Here is a 23,075-nt window from a genome sequence, read left to right on the forward strand (position 1 = left end):
TATGCCCTCAACTTGCCTTCGCCGTAGCTGTTTTTACTGTCGCCATTGCCACCATCCTAACCTTCGCCAAATCCAGAAAGAAAACGAAGGAGGAAGTTAGAAAAAAAGGACAAAGAAAATAAAAAAAGAACAACATACAGTGAGTTGACATTCTTTTCCACCTGAATATTTTATCAGCACCATTTACTTTCTAGTGTAAAATTTTCACCGCATTCTTTGATGAAATTTTGACAGAGATAAATGTGTCATATCAATACAAATTTAAGATTTTTTATGTTAGTGAGAAAATTTAAAATAAATGTGTCACTTACTTGCAAGTTTAAAATTTAAGATTTTGCAAAAAAATTTAGGGTAAATATGTCTTGAGATTTTTTGTGATTTTCTTATACTAAAGTTTTATCATTCTTTTGTATCGAAATTCACTATTCATGTCGAAGAATTAGCAGCGACTAAAATTGGATTGCGATCGCAATTGGGAATTTGGGATTTCATCCACCTCCCAGCACCTGCTTCTGCTTGCTCCACTCAAACTGTAACCATCCTTACCCATTTTCTGCGCTCAATCTATCTATTGTTTCTTCTTACATTTGCATTCAACCTTTCACACATGGTAAATATCAATTCCAATGAGAGAGTTACTAAACGGAATTGTTAATACGTGGAATTTCACTCTGTCTGAAAAGAAGCAAAATTTAGTTGCTGTAGCTATTAATAATGGTGAAATCCATCTTTTATTACTAGAAAGTTTCAAACGCCCTCAAGATTTCAGAATATAACTTCGCATTCACTTGACTATTTGTGAATCACTCAAGCCTATCTCCTTGCGATGCTTCAGTATCTTGCGCAAGTCGCAACATTGCAACAAAAGGGAAGCACGCACAGAGAATCACATCCAGATAGATAGACCACGTCTCACACCGTCTGTGCATGTACATATCGTTACACTCGAACCATCTAATTCGCTATCAAGAAAATGTATGATGCACTAAATAAGTGGGCGTGCAATAAGGCCTACGCCAGTATACCGTTTCCTTATCAAACAGAAACATAAAGAGAGGATGAAGGATTGTCCTAGACAGTGAACGTTACACATAAAAGATGGTCTTTAAAGCAGATTGCAAACGCTGCACTTCTTATCGTGACGGTGGGCAGCCACCTACAGAGAGGCGTATCCCCATGATCTTCACATACACGTCATGTGAACTGCCGTCTCATATACGTATCCTCGTGTACAAAAACAGGATCAGCACCGGTTTGAGGAGGGAATTGTGGATGTCCCATAGCCACACCTCCTTGATTAGGCAGAGGCACATTGCCCCAGCCTTGGTCGGCGTTATTTTTGGCTGAAGTCAGGGCGAGATATGAGATGATTCCGAGGGCAACTGTAGCAAGGGACAAGAGGGCACCTCCTGCAAACACACCGGGTTTCACCACATAACAATTATAGTACCAGTAGTATGTGTTCTCTGCACTGTGCTGGTTGTTTAGCGCAGCTGCTCCTAGCAACAAGAAGAATGTGATGATGAACGTGATCCTGCATGGTGAGGATAGTAGACAGTGAACATGCATAGGACCGTAGGCAAAGAGTATATACTCTAAACTGCAGCAAGATCACAAATTATACATAAAATTCATCACCGATTAGTTCTACATTTGCATGACTAGATAAAGTGCAATCCTCAACCTTACTATTATAGGAATAGTCCTTGAATTAACTCTGCCACTTGCACCAATCAAAGACATTGTTGATGGCTCTGCTAAACCACAAGTCTGAGTTCTTTAGATGATTTAATATCCATTAATCAAAGAAATCCTTTTCCATCTACATCGATGCTATTAACAACCAAGAAAATTCAGTTCAATCCTCCACATGAACCATGTTCCAATCCAAGCAGTCCAGCAATGCAGTATTTGATTGCTTATCATTATTTTCACCTTTCTGCAGCATCATCCAGTGGATTGCCATCCACCAATTCCTCTGATAAACCAGAGGTAATACAATATTTTTCAATGGGAAGAAGCTCAAAATTCAATAAAATTTAGACAAGGTTGTTGCTAGTTAGTTTACCATTGTTACATCTCTCCAAAGAAGGATTACAACTCTGACAGACTTAACCAGACAAAAGTATAGAAGAACCTGATGAATAGGTAAAATGACAATGGGAGTATTCATAGCAAAATGGAGGAGTAGTAGACATAGACTGACAAACTAAATAAAGAAATAAAACAGAAGAAGAAATTGATAGGGTCTCGATTACTAGCTGCATTTTCCATCCAAATATGCTGCCTAACATGCAGCGCATTAGCATATTCCTGACACCATCACTCAATAAAAAGGCCAAATGTACACGAACACCACAAAAAAGACATTGTATTTTAACCGTATCTAGATGCCAAAGGTGTAGTTGAAATTTTACCAGGAGAGAATGAAGCAGATAACTGCAATTGTCCCACTAGAGGTTGATGGACGAGGGTTTCTTCTGCAGCAAATGCACCCAGTTGCCATGTTAATGATCACTTGGGCAACCGTGAGAGCTAGCACAGCTGTTGAACCTAGAGTCGCAGCAGGAGTACGTGGGTAATCACACTGTGTAGAACTTATCTGGTGCACTTCAGAAGCCTACAAATCTCAAAAGGTAATCAACCGTTACACATGAGAAAAAGAATAATATCTTCAGCTATCTATTAAGAAAGTATCATATTTAGCCATGTGGTGAGAGAAAAATATCAACCAGTGAAACCAGGCACAAGATTTATATGATTTAGTGTCAGCATATATCCAGAGCAGACCAAAACAATCCACCATGAGAGAGCAGGAAACTAGGACTTTACCTGAGAAAGCACTGACACCTAACCTCAGACACTATGATAAATTCCAACAAGAGATTACAACAGAAATCACCTTTTCACGAGACCACCAACAGGAGTGCTTATCCGACAACCTAATCCTCCTAAATAGAATAAAATGAAAAAGGAATTGGCATATTCGTAAGGAAACCGGTCATAAAATGCTCAAGCTCTCTAATGGATTGAATCTGACAATTCACACAGTGAAAGGACATGAGACATCCAATGAAATAGAAACCATCTAGGAAGTACAGAGGGATTTCTGACATTTTGAGTTACATTCTGTATATGAATCCTTGGACTTGCTCTCTTTTACCTTGATTATCCATCCACTGTCACGAAACAATACATCTGTGTGCATGTACTCTCTTCAACCAAAAACACAGCATGGGCCGCTAGGGTGCTAATTGAACGCCAGACCATTAACTGCTGAAAAGCAATCCATCTTGCCACAATATAGCAATGAAGCAGAATGCCAATTATAGTCACTTCAAGGGCACTCGAATGGGCTTCTGGGAAGTGACACAAATAAACTTTTCCCAAGCAGCCCCTCACCAATCCCAGTCAAATCATGAAAACATTCCCAAGAGTATCTCCTAACTAAATGAGATGGCTTAACCATTTTATTCGCTAACATAACCATCATAGGGTCAATCAGAACTAAAGTGGGATGGTTTAACCATTTTTTGTCTGTGTCGTATTAGGTCCCGCCCAAGTCCCCCATCCCTGACGCAGCCTAGACATAATTCATACATTTAGCAGTTCACTTCCTAGTTTCTAACTAAGTACTTCACTTCCTAGTAGAAACTGGACTTGGAAAAATCTTTAACGTAATCAGCTGAACATGGGAGAGATGCAAATGGAATCCAAAAGCAAGTCACTCCTGGCTTTAGAGTTTGCACCAGCAAGAAATTGATACAATACATAAGACTTCTACTAAGCACCTCGGCAAGAACCAGATACAATCTCCCAACCGAGCAATCTGATAGGACATACAATGTTTAACTCAAACTCTAATCACTCAGAAGATAGCGCAAAAACACAAATTAGCAATCCATACCCTTTTCCCGGGGGCAAATACAAAAGGGAGAAAAAAAAATCTGAGAGAAAGAAAATAAAATTGCGCCGGGAATAGAGGAGGGAGGGACTCCAACTGAAAGCTGGAAACTCAAATATCTAACGCAAGCTCACGGCTCAGCAAAGAAGTGTTTCCTAAACAACCAGAAGGCAAAAGCATACGAGAGGAAACGTTTCTTGGAAATGTCAACCAGGGGATTCAAGAGAACAGACAAATGGAAAAGCAAACCCCTCCAATCCATCACATGTCTCTCACTCAAAACGCGGGCTTCTTACCTTTATCCTGGTGGCCTCGGCAGCGAAACCCGTCGCAGCTGAAAGCAGCCCCAAGAACCCCACAACCCCACAGATCATCACACCCTTCCTATCCATCTCTCTCTCTCTCTCTCTCTCTCTCTCTGTGGGAGTATAACACCTCACAAATGAAGAAATCTCAGAAGCGCAGAGAAGGTGAAGAACAGAGTAGCAATATTAGTTTTGGGTCTCGGTGATCTGTGGAAGCTGAGGTTTTCCCAGGAAAAGAGAGAAAAGATAACGAGGAAATACACACACACAGAGGAGTAAAAAAGAAGCGAGTGTTCCAAAGCAAATTACTCCAATTTTATTGAGTTCAAAGCTGCGCTCACAGGTTAACAACCAGATGGGATTGGTTCTATTTTCTCCTGGACCGAAGATCATCTAAGATAAATAAGATCCAGTTGCTCTGAAGGCGTACAATTTAACGTGGGGAGTGTCGTCGGTCAAGGATAAGAAGGTGCCAGCTTCTGCTTTATTTTCGAACTCGACGAAAGCTCAAAATGGTGTCTTTCAAGTTTCAACTTCTACTATCTTCATCCCTTTTTTTTTTGTGAAGGTAAGAACATATTAAGGGAAAGCCAGCTATACAAAAAATTGACGCTAAAACCTTTCACTCATAGTGCAAAAAAGCAGAAAGAGTGGAAGGGAGTCGATGTAAAAGAATCAAAACAAACACAACAACACCAGCTGAAACAAACGGCAAAAAACACCACGGCAAATGCCAAAGATCAAAGAAGATCAACTTCGTAACGGCAGCCACAACACCCGCCATCAATCCGTATGCTTAGCAGGGCCACGATGAAGACAGAGGGGTCAAATCCCCATCCTCATTGGAGCTAGAGGTGTTAAATGGGTTGTGCAACCCATTTAAGCATAAATGAGTTGTTAATGGGTCAGGCCTTGAGAAATAAGGCGCCCTGATGGGTTTTAAAAATAAAAGAACTAAAATAAATGGGTACCCATTTAAGATCCATTTACAAACCCATTAAAGTCTAAAGATGGGTTGTGCAACCCATTTATTTTTCTTTCTTCTTTTTTTTTCTTTCCTCTTCCTCCACGGGGCGATGGCCGGCACGGCTAGGCGAGCCTCGAGGGCTTGATCGGCGAGGCGAGCCTCGAGGTCGAGCCCGGATCGGCGAGGCTCGAGCCTTGCCCGACGCCGGCGAGCCTCGCCGATCCGGGCGAGGCGGCGGCCTCGCCAACGTCCGGCGAGGCTCAAGCCTCGCCGATCAGTGAGACTTGAGCTCGAGCCGAGGCTGGTCGGCGAGCCTCGAGCTCGCTTGGCGTCGGCGAGTCGGCGAGCTCGAGGCTCGCTTGTGAGGCGGCCGCCGAGGTGTCGTCGTGGCCGGCCGGCCAAAAAAAGAAGGAGAAGAAGAAGAAGAAAGAAAAAAAGAAAAAGAAAATGAAAAGTTATATTTTAAAAATAAAATAATTAAAATTTTATTTTAAAAATAATTAAAATTCGATTTTTTAAAATAATTATTTTAAAAATTATAAAAATTGTCCATTAAATTTGTGTTGTATAAAATTATTTTAGCAATACCATTTTTTTTAAATTTTTAAATATATATATATCTATATATATAATAAATTAAGTTTAGTTAAATGGGTCGGGTCGGGTATGGGTCAAAATTTTTGCATTGCAATAAACGGGTTAAATGAGTCAATTTGGGTTGGACCATTTATGACCCGACCCAAACCCGACCTGACCCACCCGTTTAACGGGTCTAGTTGGAGCCTTCTATTCTTGGGGTTGTCTGGTACTCTACTGAAGGTGAGGGCTTTGTCTTTCACAACTTTGATAAGATAATTCTTCAAAGTTGCAATCTCAAGGGCTTCACCTCAGAAGATGATGCTATTCATTTTCTTCCAAATAAGATGACACAAGGTCCCAAAAGAAAAACGGGCGATAAAGTGAAAGAAATCATTACTCGATAGGAATTTCAATACCTAGAGGAAATTTTCCGCCCAAATCTGTTACGCCATGGAAGATTACATCTTCCGGCCCAAAAGAAAGCAAGTGTCGCAGGAAGATGGCAATCAAAGAAGATATGATTAATAGAGTTTGGGATAAGATTTCACAAAGCACATAATTCAAAATCAATCATTCCAATGGAAATGAGAAAAGCCTGAGTAGGCAATTTGTTCTTGGTGATCAGCCAAAGCTTGAATTGAAACCTTGGGGCTATAGCATTGTAAAATGAGCCTAAGGAACTCAATTCTTTTTGGTCCTTATCGCCTCCCAAGCTGAGGCTACCGAAAAAGCACCATTAGAAGACTCATACCAATAGAAACGATTAGGGGTTTGAGAGAGAACTGTCAAGGCAAAATCCCAAGACTCCAAAAGAGTCCTGAAAACACGGCCCTCAGGCGAAAGTAAATCCGCCACTGTTGCTTGTCTAGTAAGTCTCGAGGTAGCAATAAGAGAGTCTGGAAAAATGAGGCTCCAAGGGCCTTCCTGATGCCAATTGTCATACCAAAGCGAGATCGAATGACCATCACCCAGTTTCCACAAAAAAGAAGCCCTAAAGTCTACTATCTTCGTCCATTCATACACAAAAATGTTGATGGTCAAAATGCTTTAAGCCGGGCTCGATAACTTTTTGCTTTACTAATGTAAAAGTTGTGACTATGGTGTGCATGACAAAATTTTTAAAACAAAAATTGATTTTTGGCTAGAAATTGATTTATCAATTTATGAAATAGAATTTTTTTTGGTTGAAAAAGCGGATGAGATATATTGATTAGCTGATTACTTGGTAATTACATTAAGAGCATCTGCACATAGCAAATCTAATAGCAAAAGGGGGTTGAGAGATCCAATTTGTAGGGAGAAAACTTAAACGATGAGCCTTCGTGAGCCAATCCGCTACTTTGTTAGTTTCTCTGTTGCAATGGCCAAATGTGAGGCCTAGTAAATCTAACATCTTTGCCTAGGCCTGGTCCACCAGTGGTCTTACCTCCTAGCTGCACTTTTCTAGATTGAGGATGCTTCGTACGAGTGTTGAACAGTCAGAATGTACTTTCAGCTTTAGTTGAGTTCTATTCCGGGGAACTTGAGTAGAAGAAAATCTAAGGTTTCTATGAACGTCGCAGCATCCGCTTGCTCCGCTGAGTTCACTGCAATTGATTTGGTGAAGCCATCCACTATTCTTCCAAAGGAATCTCGACATATACAGACGATAGCTCCTTGGCTTGGGGTGGAGATTGGGCGTACCGTGTTGGACCTTGAGGTAAACCTTGTGGTTGGATCGGTGGTCGGAGAGGCGTGATTTTGGTACTCCTCGTCCCTACTGTTCAGATCATCTGCATGAAGGCAGCTCGCTAAACAAGGGTCGTCTCCTCTGTTTACCTTGAAGATGGGGTGTTATGTTGCGTGAGTTAGGTTTGCTGCCAAGGATGGTTTGGGGCTGTTCAGATCGTTTGCATAAAATCGGCTCACCAGGTTAGGGATGGCTTTTCTATTGGCCCCGTGGATGGGGTGTTCTTTTGCATGGGTTCGCTTCTCTGCCGAGGAATGTTCAGAATCGTGGTGGGAGGTGGCTTCTCTATTTAAAGTAGGGGTTGTATGATCTATAGTTGGTGTGCGGGGTCCCCATTGGTTGCTGTGGACAACTTCTTTGAGTAAGTCGGCACCTCGTCAGACCTGATTAACTACTGTGCGTGCTGAAATACTACTGGAGGTAAGCCCATCAGGGGGGTCTGAGGCTGGGGTTTCATTGCTATGTTGGTGAATGGTTTGAAGAGTCGGATTTGGGGTAATTGAGAGACCCGAGCTGCAAAGGAAAGGTTTTGATGTTGTTACTAAGTCAGGGGGTTCACCAGGTTGAGAGGAGGCAGAACTGCTTTGTAGATCTAAATTTGGGGGTGTATTTGAGTTGAAATATCCCTCGCTTTGATCTATTTTAGCAGCTAGGTAGTCGTTGAGGGAGTTAACATAGGAAGCGTCTATGTTGATCTGGATTGTTCCAGGATTTGGGGGTTGCCACTTTTGAGATGAGGTATCCCATTCTTGTTGTTCTTTTGGTTTTATATTCCAGTTCGCAAAGCTTTCTTGTAATGTTAAGGCTTTGAACATGGTATGATATGGGTTCAGGGGGCTTTTCCTGAAGATAAAAGTGGTTTCTATCATTCCAGATGCACCACAAGGCCATAGCGATCTTAGCAAATTTTGGTGAGTGCCATGGGTTTTCGATCACTCTATTCAACCAGTCATCAAAACGGGTTAAACTCACTCTTGAAATTTTAATTTGCAAAGTATGGGCGTTCCAGATCTAAGAAGTCCAGGGACAAAGCAAGTTGGTATGCTTCATCATTTTCGGTTCAGTTTTACAAATCGGGCATATGGGTGCAGGTCCTACTTTCCTCTTGTACAAATTCTCCATGGTTGGCAAGGCATTTTGATATGCATTCCATAGAAATAATTTAATCTTAGGGGTTATTACTGATTTCCAGATGTGCTTCCAAAGTTCCGGTTTAGCTTTATAGGAAGTTGTTGGGGTCAATGAGTGTTGGTTGGTTGAAGTGATTTTTTTGGGGTGATATTCATTTCTCACTGTATAATTCCCCAACTTGTTGTCTATCCAAACCAATTTGTCTTCAGTGGATGGTAGGCCTATAGGGATAGTTTTGATTTTTGAGACTAGCTGCTCATCAAACATAGGCCTTAACAAAGGCTCATTCCGTTGCGTTGCTTCCATATCAATTAGCTCAGTCACTTTGATTGGCTTATCTTGAGTCGCTAGGTCACCTATAGGTCCGTTCTTCAGCCACTTATCCTCTTGAATAGAGATTCTTTTTCCATTTCCAACCGCCCACATAATTTGTGGGGCAATAGCATCTCTACCTGTTAATAGGCTTTACCATCCCCACGATGGACAAGAGCTTTGCTTGCCAAAACTCACAATTTGAGAAGTATAATCCCTTCATAATACGACTCCAAAGAGTGTCTAGAAGCTGGGAAAGTCACCATGCTTGTTTTCCTAGCATAGTTTTGTTGAAAGCTAGAATATCCTTGAAGCCAAGTCCCCCTTCATCCTTCCAAAGTTTCAAAATATCTCATCTTTTCTAGTGTAGTCCTGCTGATTTGTTACTATTCCTCCACTAGAAATTAGCTATTTGTTTTTTGATAGCTTTGCAAATGGAATCTGGGATTTTAAACACAAACATCACATACTGAGGAATTGTCTGCACCACAGATTTAAAGAGTATTTCCTTTTCTACTTTTGACAATAAATTTTCTTTCCAACTTTCTAGCTTCATATTGATCCTTGTAAGTATCCGGGCAAACTTGTCTTTCTTGGTGGCACCCAAATCCGACGAGATTCCTAGGCATTTCCCTGGTTTAGTTATTTTTAGAACTCTCAACTCTACTGCCATATTCCTTTTTAAGCCTTTCGGACAGCCTTTGCTGAAGTAGATTCTTGATTTATTCAAGTTTATGGTCTGTCCTGATGCAAAACAGTACTGGTGCAAGATAGATGCTAGATTTTGACATTTTAATACTGTGCCATCTAGGAAAAAAATGGAATCGTCCGCGAATAGTAGATGGGACAGCGTAGGACAATGTCTATTTAATGTAATTCCCTAAAGGGTACCTGCTTCTAAGGCTTCTTTCATCATATAAGACAAAACATTAACTACCAAGATGAAAAGATAGGGTGAGAGCGGGTCTCCTTGGTGAATGCCTCGAGTTGACTTGAAATATGGCAAAGCGTCCCCATTGAATTTAATGCTGAATGAGACTGTAGATACACACTGCATGATCCACTGCACCAATTTCCCACAGAAACCCATCATAGTAAGACATTCTTGGAGAAAATCCCACTCTATTTGATCATAGGCCTCATGCATATCTAATTTTAGGACAACTTGGAATTTCTTTTTCCTCTCTCGAGTTTTTAATTTGTGCAAAACCTTCTATACAATCAAAATGTTGTCTTGAATCTGCCTGCCCCTTACAAAAGCACTTTGTTTTGCTGTAATTAGGTTTGGAAGCAAAGGTTTCAGCCTGTTTGTAAGTATTTTGGAGATGATTTTGTATGCAAAATTGCATAAGCTAATTGGACGGAATTGTTCTAACTTTTCAAGATTTGGATTTTTAGGAATGAGGTGATAAGGGTTCTGTTTAGGTCAGGGTTTAATTGTCAAGTCTCAAAGAATTGCTGCACCTCTTTGAATATATCCTGGTTGATGTTGTTCCAATGATTCTAGAAAAATAACACATTTTATCCATCCGGCCCTGGAGCTTTAGTGGCTCCTAATTGATAAGCAGCAGCAATAATTTCTTCCATGGTAATAGGTTCGATCAGCTTCTTATTCATAGTTGCATCAACTAGGTTAAGTATTTGATTTAGGAGGGGCTGGAAATTTCGAGAGCCCACTGTTGTGTAAAGGTTAGTAAAGAAAGCACCTGTCATATCCTTAAGATTATCTTCATTTCTAACCTATTCCCATTCTCCATTTTTGAGCATTGAGATTCAATTTCAAGTTCTCCTTTGGATAGTTGTTGCATGAAAGAACTTAGGGTGCGAATGGTAACGTTTCTGTTCTTTTTTTGTTCTAGGGAACAGAAACAAAAAAAGTGTTTCATTAGGGAACAATTTTTGAACAAAAGAACGCGTTTGGTGACGTTTGTTCGGGAATAAAAAATGAATAGAAACACGTTTGGTAAATTTTATTCTTTTTTTTATTTCTTTTAATTTTTAAACATTTTTATTTTATTTTTCATTTTTTTCCTTTCTTTTTATTTTTTCTTTTTTTCGGCCTACTGGCCTCGCCGGCAGCCTCGCCGGATCCGGCGAGGCGAGCCCGAGCTCGCCCGGCCAAGGCGAGGCAAGGCCCGACCAAGGCGAGGCCGGCCTCGCTCGCGGGATGCTCCGGCGAGGTTGCCGACCCTCGAGGGCGTCGCCGGCCCTCGACGGCCGGTCGCCGGCCATGGGCCATGGCCGAGGCCGACGACCGGCGAAAGAAAAAAAGAAGAAAAAAAAAAGAAGAAGAAAAGAAGAAGAGAAGAAGAAGAGAGAGAAGAGAAAAACGTTTCTTCATTTTTGTTTTCTGGAACAAGAAACAACAATTTTTGTTTCTTTTTTTGTTCTTATTTTGTTCCGGAAACAAAAAAAAAAAAAAAAGAAACGCAACCAAACGCGTTTTGTTCTTTTTTGTTCCCGAGAAGCAAAATCCGTACGAAGTGTTCTAGAAACGTTTCTTTGGAACGTTTCCATGCACGCCCTTAGTGTTTCTGTCATCCTATTTCAGCCAGTTAACTCTTGATCTCATTCCCTAGTACATCTCCTTTTGTCTCCACAAAGATTCAATTTCTTTTTTCATTTGCTGAACTCTCTGACTATCTTCTTGTATGTCAAGATTATTTTGCAGAATCTGGAGTTCATTTTGTAGCCATAATACTCTTTTCTATGCATTGGGAAAGCGATTTTTGCTCAATTCAGCAAGTTTTTTACCCACTAGAGTGAGTTTTTCTACTATACTTATTCCAGGGAGTGCTAGAAAGGACCAAGCTCTCTTTACAATGCTCGTACAATCCTCATCTTCTGCCCAAAAAACCTCATATCTAAACTCCTTTCTCCTTCTTCCACTCTTCGGGGAAAATGACAAAATCAGTGAGCTATGGTCTAAGCCAATAGCTGGAAGGGCTACTACTTCAGCATTTGGATATTCCACCCTCCACTCCATTGAGCATAGAGCCCTATCCAGCTACTTCTTTACAAATTCATCCCCTTCTCTTTGATTAGTCCAAGTAAAGGTGCACCCCTTGCATTCCAAGTCCATCAAAGAGCAAGCGTGAAGAAAATCTCTAAATGCTATGAGTCGAAAATGTTCAACTTTCTTTTTACCCACTTTCTCCCAGGGATAAAGAATTTCATTGAAGTCACCCATACATAACCATGGTAGGGAATTTATAGCACAAGCTTTTTGTATATCCTCCCATAAGAATACTATTTCTTTGAAGTCATTTGGGGCATGCGGGAATATGATTCTCATGAGTTATCTGCTTTCATAAAAGATGGCAATGAATATTTATTAAGTGATCTGTGGATGATTCAACTAAAATGTCTACCTGGTTATTCCAGAAAATAGCCATGCCCCCGCAATTCCTATAGGATTAACAAGGAAGCTGTTATGAAATTTAAGTCTCCTCCTTAGCTTTAACACCTTTTGCTCTTGATTTTTACTTCCATTAAAAAAAACTAAGCTGGGCCTTTCCGAGTCACTAAGATTTGCAATGCTTGAATTGTCAGAGGTGAGCCCAACCCCTGACAATTCCAACTTAGAAACTTCATGGTTTACTCGATGGCTTATTATGGCTAGCCACCAAAACCCATTTAATTTCCTTCTCCTCCAATGTGATAGGGTTCTCCACCAGCTATGATGTATCTAGCGAAACTAATTTGGAAGAATTCGCACCATAAGAGCAGAATCTCTTACCCTTCTTTGTTGTGGTGAGTTTGGTTCTTATTGCTTTGCACCTTACTAGGTTATGGGCGATTTCTAGGACTTCTAGCATCTCAGCTTCGAGTTCCCTCATTTGTTCTTTGTATAGCACTAAGGTAGACTCATCATCTAAATAAACCGCTTCATCTCTTTTGTGTACCTCTGTCATCAACCATCATAATTACTAAATGAGGGGAGGAATTCTCACCCTCTTTTTCAACAATCTCCACAGTAAGCTGCTATTCATCCTATGGTTGGATGGGCTTCTCAGCTACTTCCTTCAGCTTGAATTTTTTCAGTTGTAGCAAAATTGAGAGTTTCTAAGACCCTTTCTTGTGTTGTTTCAGCGTCAACTTGTTTGCCATCGAATATTTTCCCATAAGAGCTCATTTCTTTCACCTCCGCTCGAAGCTATTGGCCAAAATTCCCTAGTAGATTTTCCTTCAGCCCTGACTCATATGAAATTTCTTTGCAAGCCATGGCATAGTGCCCGATTTTACCGCATGAGTAGCAATAAAGTGGGAGTCGCTCATATTTAAATTCTATCTAGAGATTTTTCTTTCCTAGGTTGTGACAATGCCTATCTTGAGAGGGTTGGCTAGGTTTAAAACTACTCTAGCTTTGCCTACTTTGTAATTGCCATTCCCATTTGTTTCCAGCTTGACATCTATTACCTCCGCAAGTTTGGAAGTTGTCTCTCTCACTATTTCATTTGATACTCTCTCGGACGGGAGTCCATAGAGATGCACCCAAAAAGGGTAGTGGGTAAACTCATAACACATTTCTGGAGTATCGGGGTCACATTGCTGCAACACTAGGAGGATTACTTGATAATGACCAAGGTCCCGAATCCAGTACTTTTTGATTTTCAGCCTTTGATTTAAAGGAAAAGGAAAAGAGACCGAGTTCAAGAAGGGAGCAAGTAACAGCTTTTGTTTTCCATGTTATTTTCATCGTATTTAAAAACACTTGGAAATTCACATTAGGTTTGGAATAAAGTTTGCCGAACAGAGTTAATCTACATTATGCTAATCTGTCTTCAGAAATGCTTTCTTTGACATGTATTACATCGTCTTCAGACCATAGTTTGCCCAGACTTTTACATAGAGTCACTAATCTTCTATCTTCTAGGTTCTAACCTTCCATTTTAATTTTGTAGCAAATCCAGACCTTACTGGGGAGGAATCATGGAAGCAAGACCCAACAGCAAGACACCCAGACAGCTTACAAAAGAAGATTTGGATGGGAAATTGGCTAGCGTCTACTTGCCAGTAATGCCCTAATAGTGCGTTTCTCGGATGAAAGGAGCTCTACAATACGTGGGAAAATAACTAATCTCACCAGATTTGCATCACTAAAGCTGCATTTCAGAGGAGGCCTCTTGATTCTATCCCCTGGAGGAAGAGGATGCCCGAAGAGGGGTTAAGGATCTTAGGGTTGAGTTTAGCTATTTAGGGTTTGGAAATGCTCGAGTATATGGGAAATCGGCTTGGTATGATGATGGAAATGATGGAAATGTATGAAGTCATCTTATGGGAAGGGATTTGGGGTGTTGGAGTGGAGTGGGTTAGGGTTTATACAGGATTTAGAGGCCAAAGCTACCATGGGATAGAGAGGAGCTACCATGGGGTAGAGAAGTTTTCCTTTCCTCCTCGTTTGAAATAAAAATTAAGAAGTTAAAAATTTTAGTTTTTGATTTCTTTTTCAAATCTATTTTTGGAATAGAAATATGTTCCAGAAATAGAAAAATCAAATTGCGTTACCAAATGGATTTCAATTCCAAACATGTTCCGGGGAACAGATAAATAGATAAATAGAGAAGTAGAAATTTTATTATGCGCATTCTATAAGTCCCTTGTCCTAATTGAACTCTGCAAAAACGAAATTTCGTGGATTCTACCGGCAAAGGCCTCATTTGACCATATCCATGCCACGCTTGAGCTAAGTCTACGACGTGTTATATGGGGGCTCCCTTGCCCATCCAGTTTCCGCAATTTAAACCTTAATTTGTCGACTTATAGAGCAAGAATTTGATTTACCTTCACGGCACGGTTTTAATTGTAAAAAATTCCTAACCTCTAAATTGGTTTTATTATGTTAATCTTCCCCTTCCTCACTCTGTGACTCACGCGCTCTAAAACTAGGGGATGTACAACATCAAATCAATTTGACTTACGATGCAACAAGTACCCAATATTTTCTCGAATGAGAGACTGCCCTTGAGACTCGTTGAAGTATCACGCACTTCGGTTGTCAAGGGTGCTAGTGCTGATTATGGCTAGGGAGATCGATGTGCTTGGAAGACCTATTGGTTCCGTTTGAACCAAAACATGACTAATTTTGGTTATTATAAACTGAAAATAGACTCAGTTGATGAGAGAAAAATTTGGTCATTTAAAAATAAAATTATCAATAACTTGATAAATTGACAATTTGAAGGAATCAATAAAAAGTAAAATTGATAATCATGAATGCAACCATAAAAAAAGTAACTGTCAACATAGTAGAATCAAGCAATTGTCAAATAATCGAATTGAAGAAGCCTTCAAGGTAGAAAAGTTAATGTAATGTATCAGACCTTACTTTTGGGCTACCTTGAAGCGGCTATTCGAGAAACAAAAGAACAAAATGACGAATCGCATAACAAGACACATTTGTGTGATCGGGGCTATGGTCGTCAATGCGATCAACGATGTCATCTTTAAGCCAAGGACATTCAATTAGTCCATATCGATCCAAACGAACAAGGTAGCTTCTAAGTGTGTTTCTCAAACTCTTAATTAGTTGAACAACGAAAATAATTTAGACAAGAGATCCCACCTCTAGTGGAGATTTTACAAAGGCCTAAAAATCCTACCTCGAATCTAACAACAAGAGTGTCAACTTCCATATCCTAATCAAGTGGTTGGACTCGTATGATAACAATAAATGGCCAACAAAGGAATGGTTAGGCCAATATATAGAAAACCACATCCTCATTGGTTGACATTATACTTTACCCAAGAAAATTCAAATCTCCTAACTTAGTTGTTTTCATCAACGAAGATGACTAGTTGATTGTTGGAACACATTGTCCCCCAATGTGGAGAGACGAACGAATGAATTCTCGAGACTTAGGTTGTTCCCTTTGTCTTTATTAAAAATTGCATTTACTTGGTATATGAATTTACCTAAGTCAATTGCATTTACTTGGTAATCAAGTTCAAATTTATTGATGACAAAGGGGCACATGATGACTTTTGACCATCTAATTTGAAAGAATCAGATTCTATAAAAGGGGTATTTTTTTTTTTTGCACTAAAAATGACCAATTTTGGTTATTTAAAATATGTAAAAAAATTTGGTTGATGAGAGCAGAGTTTTGTTATTTATAAACAGAATTATTGACCCCTTGAAGAATTGATAGCTTGAAGAAATCAATAAAAAGTGAATTAAGCAATCTCAGACGCGACAATGTAGTAAAATAAAGCAACATCAAGATAGTGGAGTTGAAGAAACCGTCAAATAGTAGAGTCAATGTAACCATTCGGTAACTGTTCGTAACATCTATTTGTAATCACTTTTGGTAATTTCTATTTGTAATTGTTGGAACCAAAAGAATGACAATAAACTTTGGAAACTTGGAATAAGAACACTAGAAATTTGTGGGAGAAATTTTATTGAGAATGCTTTCTTTTATTTATGTCTTTGTGGACTATGGCCTGTGGCTTTTTTGAAACTTATTAAGTGTTGGGCAACTTTCCGAAAGAGGCCACAAAGTCCATATTGAAAATGGAGTTTGCACTATTATGGGTGTAAACAATAAATTGATCACGACAGTGCGGATGACAAAGAACCGGATGTTCCCTCTTACTCTTCAGACAAAGAATCTTTTGAACTTTTAAGCGGTGATGAAAGATAACAACCGGTTGTGGCACCTTTGATTTGGTCATTTAAATTTTTGTGGACTAAATTACTGGTCTAGAAAAAGATGGTGACCGGCATGCCATTGATTGACATTCCAGATTGCCCATGCGAAGGATGTCTTGTTGGAAAACAACAATAACATCCATTAATAATTGTCAATTGTAAGTTTTAACTACACGCATCCCTTTCTTTGAAGGTTCCCACACACAAACAAATAACCATCTATTGTAAGTTTTAACTACACGCATCCCTTTCTTTTAAGGTTCCCACACACAAACAAATAAACGCGTTATCATTCTTGTACTATAGTTATAGTTTCCAAATTCGAATTGTCAATTTAATATTGGCATGTTTCTGAGCTCTACTATCGGGATCCACATCATCGATTAAATTTTGGCACATATCTTGATTGTAATTCTTGAGTGCCTTGTCGTCGATTAAATTCCAACATTTTACTTTTATATTCTCAGGCTGCCCAACATAGTGTATGTACATGTAGTTTTGTTTAAAATGAAGTCATTGATTCCCTTTATGATATTTCTTATCCGAAATCGCTTTAATGAAAATTAAAAAGTCTTTCACTGAACGGTATTTTTTCCTGAAATTAATCGAATTCCGGCAAATCAGGTTTGTGATGACGATGTAGTAAAAGGTTTGAGAATTTAGAAAAGAGAAAACCTCTGCTTTGCCTTAAGCTGGATATGACCCGAACTTTCTGCCTTCCCTGTGCACATGAAACTGCTTCAAAAAGAAAACAGCTTCCAAATGGACATTATTTTACAGCTGCCCCTGGTGCACATGAAACTGCTTAAAAAATAAAACAGCTTTCAAATGGACATTTGGTTTACAGTTGCCCTTTGTATATCCCTCTCACATAAGCCCTAGAAAGGGGGACAAAATCTCTAAATATTTGACACAAATGGGATGTACTTTCAATTTGGTAACCAATGATGATGGCCTTTTATTGAAGACCATAGACAAGCAAAGCTCCAACAGCACCGACACCAGCTACCAGACCTATGATAACCCCAATCGGGGGCAACCCACCACCGATTGCTTTCCCAGTGTTCACGTCGTACCGAGCAAAATTTTTCTTCGGTGCTTGACACTGAGGGCATCCGTATGAATCCGGCTGCGGATCAAGCAAAGTGCATAATTACATTACACTCGATTTATTGCAAAATCTACATGCATACCAACAATTATATCAACTTTTTCAGGGTGAAATAGCCTCTGAACAGCTAAGATGGAGAAAATAATTCGTGACAGAACAATCATCTTACCTGCTCATCAAACGGTTTCTGCAAGGTGTATACGTACATATCCACAATCCAGGCAGATGTGAGTGGCTCTAGCCTGCACACCAAGTTTTGCAGAGCATGCAAGACCGCCTATCCTTTCTCGAACTTGATACAAATTGAACCGTACTGGAATTATTTGCGTGTAAGGAAGAGGTAAACCTTTTGAGCCTCCGTCAACTTCCTCCCAAATCGGGGAGGAGCAGGGCGCTTTGGTAACCGCTTAACATCTACTTCTGCGCCTCTGCAATGAAAGCATGCAGTGGTCAGTTCAGATGCAAGAATATTCTCTGCTGCGTGAATTGAGTGCTCTTCAGGTGGAAAAGTTAGAGATATCTCATTTTTCTTAACTAGGAAGAAGATCTCAAACGATGTCTCTTTCTGGCTCTAACCTTCCCCTTTGGGTTTCCTTTTTTGTCAATGTCTTCCAAGAGCACGAAAGAGCTAGAGCTCAACTAGGTGGATGCAATTGTCTCAGCACAACATGGTGGAGTAACTATTCAATGTTAGCTTCGTCTGCATATATTACGAAACTATTTTCAGTTTCATTCCTCCAAATTATATTACTTTGCCAGAAGACTTCTTCTGGCAACCATGCCACAGCAACCTCATAATTTCTTAGAACGCACCTTAGCATCTGAAACCCCTAAGTGAAGTGGGACTTGGAGGTTGAAGTTTAGAACAAATTTGCTTCCAACTCTACCTATTCTCGTGTAAATTGCCTCATAGGGAGCTATCACAGGAAATTTGTGGTTCCCCATACGTGCTTGCAAATGCAAAGAAGTGTAGCACCACTTTGATGAGAAGAACTCCCTAATTGACATAGGAATGATGGCTTATGCAACGTAAATCACATGCCAGTCAAATTTCTGAACTTCGAATTTTTCAAGTCGGCTACATAAGTAGGTGGCAGTACCATGTTCGACTATCTTTGTTCAATTAATCAAAGGACAATCTCTTGGGCAAAGAAAAAGAAGCCTGAATGCCACAAACTTACCTTCGTATGAGTTTATATCCCCATAATTGATTTTGAAGTTCTACAATATTTGGGCTGCATTAAGAAGTAATCAATGACTTCTTGAAGAACATTACTGAAAAATGTTAAATTTTTTCACAAAACAATTGAAGCTTTAATTTTACTTTATGAGCTCGCATCGGTATCAAAGCAGTAACAGTCACGTTCGCTGCCCACAATTTAAGATTTGAGAGCTTGTTCGCTGCTCCCATCCATATCTATCCCTCTTTGCACAATTTTCTCCATCTCTATCGGCGCCGTAAGCTACTTGACCATAACTCTCCTGCAAATAATGACCAGACTTTCACCTCCTCTGGTGACGCAGGTTTCGGATAGCCAGCAACAGATTGGCTGGTAGGCGGTTGCTTTAGAACCGTTCCGCCAGAGCCCGGTTCTCTATCGCCCAACGACGCCCTTTCCGCTGCATCTCTATCGGCGCCGTAAGCTACTTGACCATAACTCTCCCGCTTCACAAATCTCGCTCTTCTTTTGTCTCGAAGGTTCCTTCATTTTCTTCTTATCCGCCACCCATTCCCGTACAAAAAATCTCTATCCAGTCGAGATTCATCCGAAGTAGTTCCTCTAACCGGGCGAGACGAGGTATACAGATGTTCCGCCCCAAAAGGAGAGAACTTGCTTGCGACCCACGAGCCACGGCGAATCCTCCCGACACATTTCCAGTCAAGCCGAGAGATTTCGGACATTCACCGGAGACGACATCTCGGTGCAGCTGCAGGGCACCGATTGCGCGCCCGCTTCGAAGCTGACCCAAATGACGGAGCAGAAACCTTTCGGCGACGAGACTCGATTGACGAATCCCGTTCCCATTCTTCAGTCTCATCCGGACGGCCGCATCGAACGCAGCGAACAACTCACGACGGCCCACGTCGACCGTGCACCAGTCCCAGAAAGCCTGCGCAAGCACGAATTTCGCGTCGACGCGAGATCGTTCACGCGAGGGCGCGGCATTTAGATTAGGGAGCGGGGCGCGCGTTGAAGTAGCGCGAAGCGAATGATCGAAAGCCCAAAAAAACCACGGCTCCAACTCGGCCGAGAGAGATGGATCATAGAGAAAGAGGAGAAGAGCAAATTCGTCGTCAAAAGAATAAAAAAAAAATGTTGGATTTGCCTTCCGAGCTCTCTTCGATTATCTTCTTCTTCAGACGACGGCACAGAGAGAGAGAGAGAGAGTCTTCGTCTTCCTCAGTTCCTCTTTTGCGAAGTCATTAAAATTGGCGAATTCTGTTTCTCTACAGAGAGGCCGCGGAGGTGGCATTTAAGGCACGTCCAAACAGTGCCTCTCAGAATCAAAATCAGTTTGGTAAATTTTTTATCCAAAACTGATTCTGGGAACAAATTTAGTTCCCGGAATCAGTTTTGGGCAAGAATTTAGAGTAAAAAAAAATTATGATTCTCCATCCGAGAATCAGAAAGAGAATCGAAAGTGCTGAAGCCTTATCTCCTCTCTACTCTCTCTCGTCCTCTCATCTCGACTCTTCTCATCAGTCTCATTCTCTCCCTCCTCAAGAACGGCGACGGCTGCTCCTCCCTCCGCAAGAACGGCGACGGCGACTGCTGCTTCTTCATCGTTGAAGGGCGTCGTTCAAGGTGAGTTCCCTTCTATGGGTGGTTCGGCGTCTGCGATGGGTGGCGCTCGTCGTCCGACCCCTGGGGCCGAGCTTCGCTCGCCCTCGGCGAACTGGCCGAAGCGACGGTGCTGGCCGAGGGGTCGCTCGCCGTCCGATCCCTGGGGCCGACTCGGCGGGCGCCCTCGCCGAGCTGGCCGAGGGGTCGCTGGCCTTTTCTGTATTGTGCTGGATCTGTAATTTTGTGTGCTGTGCTTGGTCGAATTCGAATCTGGAAATTGCGATCTTTGACTTATAGTGCGAATCTTAGATCTGAAATGATGCTAACGTTTAGGTGTGATGGATGTATCATGTCAGCTCAGGGAAGTGGAGGTCAGGCAGTCCTTGTCTTTTAAGGTTGCGTAGGAGCCGTGTCTATTATCTTGATTATTTATCTCCTCGATTCTCGATCCAAAAACCGGGCATTGCATTGCGACTCGGGTTCACAAAGGGTTGTTCTTGGTGATCAGATCCCAATTGATTAGGACGAGAGTAGATTTAGTTTTACAGAGGTTATGTGTTTGTTGGAGAGTCAAATTTGGCCTCTAGCTTTGTAGAGGTGAGGCAGTATGATGAAACATAAGTTAATGAACGCGAAGACAAATGGTTGATGGTCTTTTACGCATGGAAGTTAAAGTGAAATAGAATGGTTTCCTCGTTTCACGTGGATTCATTTTGATCTTGAGTTCCTGCATACCACTATTGCCAATTCTTTGTGCGGAGAGCTTATTCTTATTTCGATGTCATGCAAGGGTTACGTCGGGATTCATAGCTCCGATTTCAGAGGCTTTCTTTTGAAGCCAGAATAGAGTTTTTAAGAGACTTTCTTTTGAAGCCAGAGTAGAGTTGCTTCGTGCTATTGTGGACTCCGGTTTTGAGCACCCATCCGAAGGCAAACTTCATATTCATTAAAGTATTGTAAATCAAATGGCAAGAGATTACAATATGCCAAAGATTCAATAACTTTATGTTTATGACTTTTGTAATATTGTTTTAAATTATTGACTTATCAAAGCCCGATATTCAAAGATTCAATAACTTTATATTTACGACTTTTGTAATATTGTTTTTAATTATTGACTTATCAAAGCCAATATTCAAAATTGAACAATGGACTACGTTACTTTATTATTCATTTATGGATAAGTTGTAGTGATGAGTTTCTCGTTAAAGCCTTTTCTTTGTTTCGAAGAGTCATGTTGGTTTGAAAACTTTTATCTTCTTAAACGTTGGATGTTTGGTTTTGGGGAAGGGTATATATATATATATATATAGAGAGAGAGAGAGAGAGAGAGAAGTATCTTGGCTAAATTAAAATTAACATTCATTCATATTAATTTCAAAATGGATTAAATATTTAATCATATAAAAGTAAATATTAATTGAAAATGAGAAATCACCATGATAAAAAAAAAACTCTTATTTAAACATAAATAATATTGAAATTCTAATAAGAAAACCAAATTTAAAATAACAACAATTTTTGTTTTTATTTTTATCTATTTTTTATTTCTATATTTTATTTTAATTTCTTCCTACTATGAAATATATATTTGCTATATATAGAATACATATTTAATTTTATATTATAATTTATTATTTATATTTATTACATATTTTAAGGATATTAGTATAGTTTATACTATGGTTTATTATTTACTATATAATAAAAATTGATTAGTTAATATTTTTATTACTTAGTATAAAAATATAATTAATAAGTGAATGGTTTATGAAAATTCAATATCAAATTTATATTCATCTAAAAAGGTAATTAAAAAAGAAAATTCCAAACGTATTTCTTTTTTTTTCTATTCCATAATTAGAAATTTTATTCGTTACTAAACGCGTTTTTTTACTCAGAATCAGTTCCCGGGAACATAATAAAAAATAATCATTTCTGATTAGAATAAGTTCCCGAAAACAGAATTGTTATCAAACGCACCCTAAACGAAAATGGAGCTGCGTCTCTACGAGCAATTCTCATCAAATTACTAATCACTCCCTCACTTCTCCCATTTGAAGAAAGTTTTACTTGCCCCCACTTTCGAAATCAAGAATGGTCCAGAGTCGTCACCTCTTTCCATCGAGAAGAAGCCCACGGATCACCCGCGAAAAAGAAAATGCTAGTTAAACTAGTCCCTCAGTCATTGCTTTTTACCCTCTGAAAAGTTACCGAGCCACGAAGAGTCACTAATAATTGTGATACATTAAAGGGTAAAAATCACAGGAGACTCCAAATTGAATTAACTATACCTATGCCCTGGGTCCTCGGCATGACCTTAAACTGCAGCGCTCCGGGGAACAACCCCGATAACAAGGCCCCACGCAGCTGGGTAATGCCATGCCTCCCGGACATTCTCCGGGCCTGAAGGCCATACAAGGGTATTCCCTTTCCTAGGGAAGAAAAACAAGAGGTTGGGAGCAAAGACCAGGCTCTTGGAAAACACATAAAACCTAGCTAGACGTGAGCAGGTCCTTAAAAGGCTCTGACCACCAGGAGAGTGTGGGTAGAGGCCCGGGTCCGGGGTCTCAAGAAAAATATACCAGCCCTATTGG

General features: G+C 40.2%; 1 protein-coding gene and 1 long non-coding RNA gene across 3 annotated transcripts; both read right to left on the reverse strand.

Annotated features, from left to right (window-relative positions):
- Positions 1-869: 869 nt before the first annotated feature.
- LOC104424291 lies at positions 870-4,726 on the reverse strand. Of its 2 annotated transcripts, none has more exons than XM_039305488.1 (3): positions 4,519-4,726; positions 2,418-2,620; positions 870-1,534 (listed from the first exon to the last, which is right to left on the reverse strand). In XM_039305488.1, exons 1-3 carry the CDS (start codon positions 4,600-4,602, stop codon positions 1,195-1,197), a joined length of 627 nt encoding a protein of 208 aa, XP_039161422.1. In that variant the 5' UTR covers positions 4,603-4,726; the 3' UTR covers positions 870-1,194. The 2 variants fall into 2 exon arrangements, with proteins under 2 accessions (XP_039161422.1, XP_010034961.2); XM_010036659.3 differs by having other exon boundaries at positions 4,201-4,721.
- A 12,598-nt stretch (positions 4,727-17,324) lies between these two features.
- LOC104424290 lies at positions 17,325-20,012 on the reverse strand. Its single transcript, XR_005547818.1, has 3 exons — positions 18,039-20,012; positions 17,862-17,934; positions 17,325-17,710 (listed from the first exon to the last, which is right to left on the reverse strand). It is a non-coding gene; the product is annotated as an uncharacterized LOC104424290 (long non-coding RNA).
- Positions 20,013-23,075: the final 3,063 nt, after the last annotated feature.

Source organism: Eucalyptus grandis, chromosome 11 (assembly GCF_016545825.1).
Source record: "Eucalyptus grandis isolate ANBG69807.140 chromosome 11, ASM1654582v1, whole genome shotgun sequence".
NCBI lineage: Eukaryota > Viridiplantae > Streptophyta > Magnoliopsida > Myrtales > Myrtaceae > Eucalyptus > Eucalyptus grandis.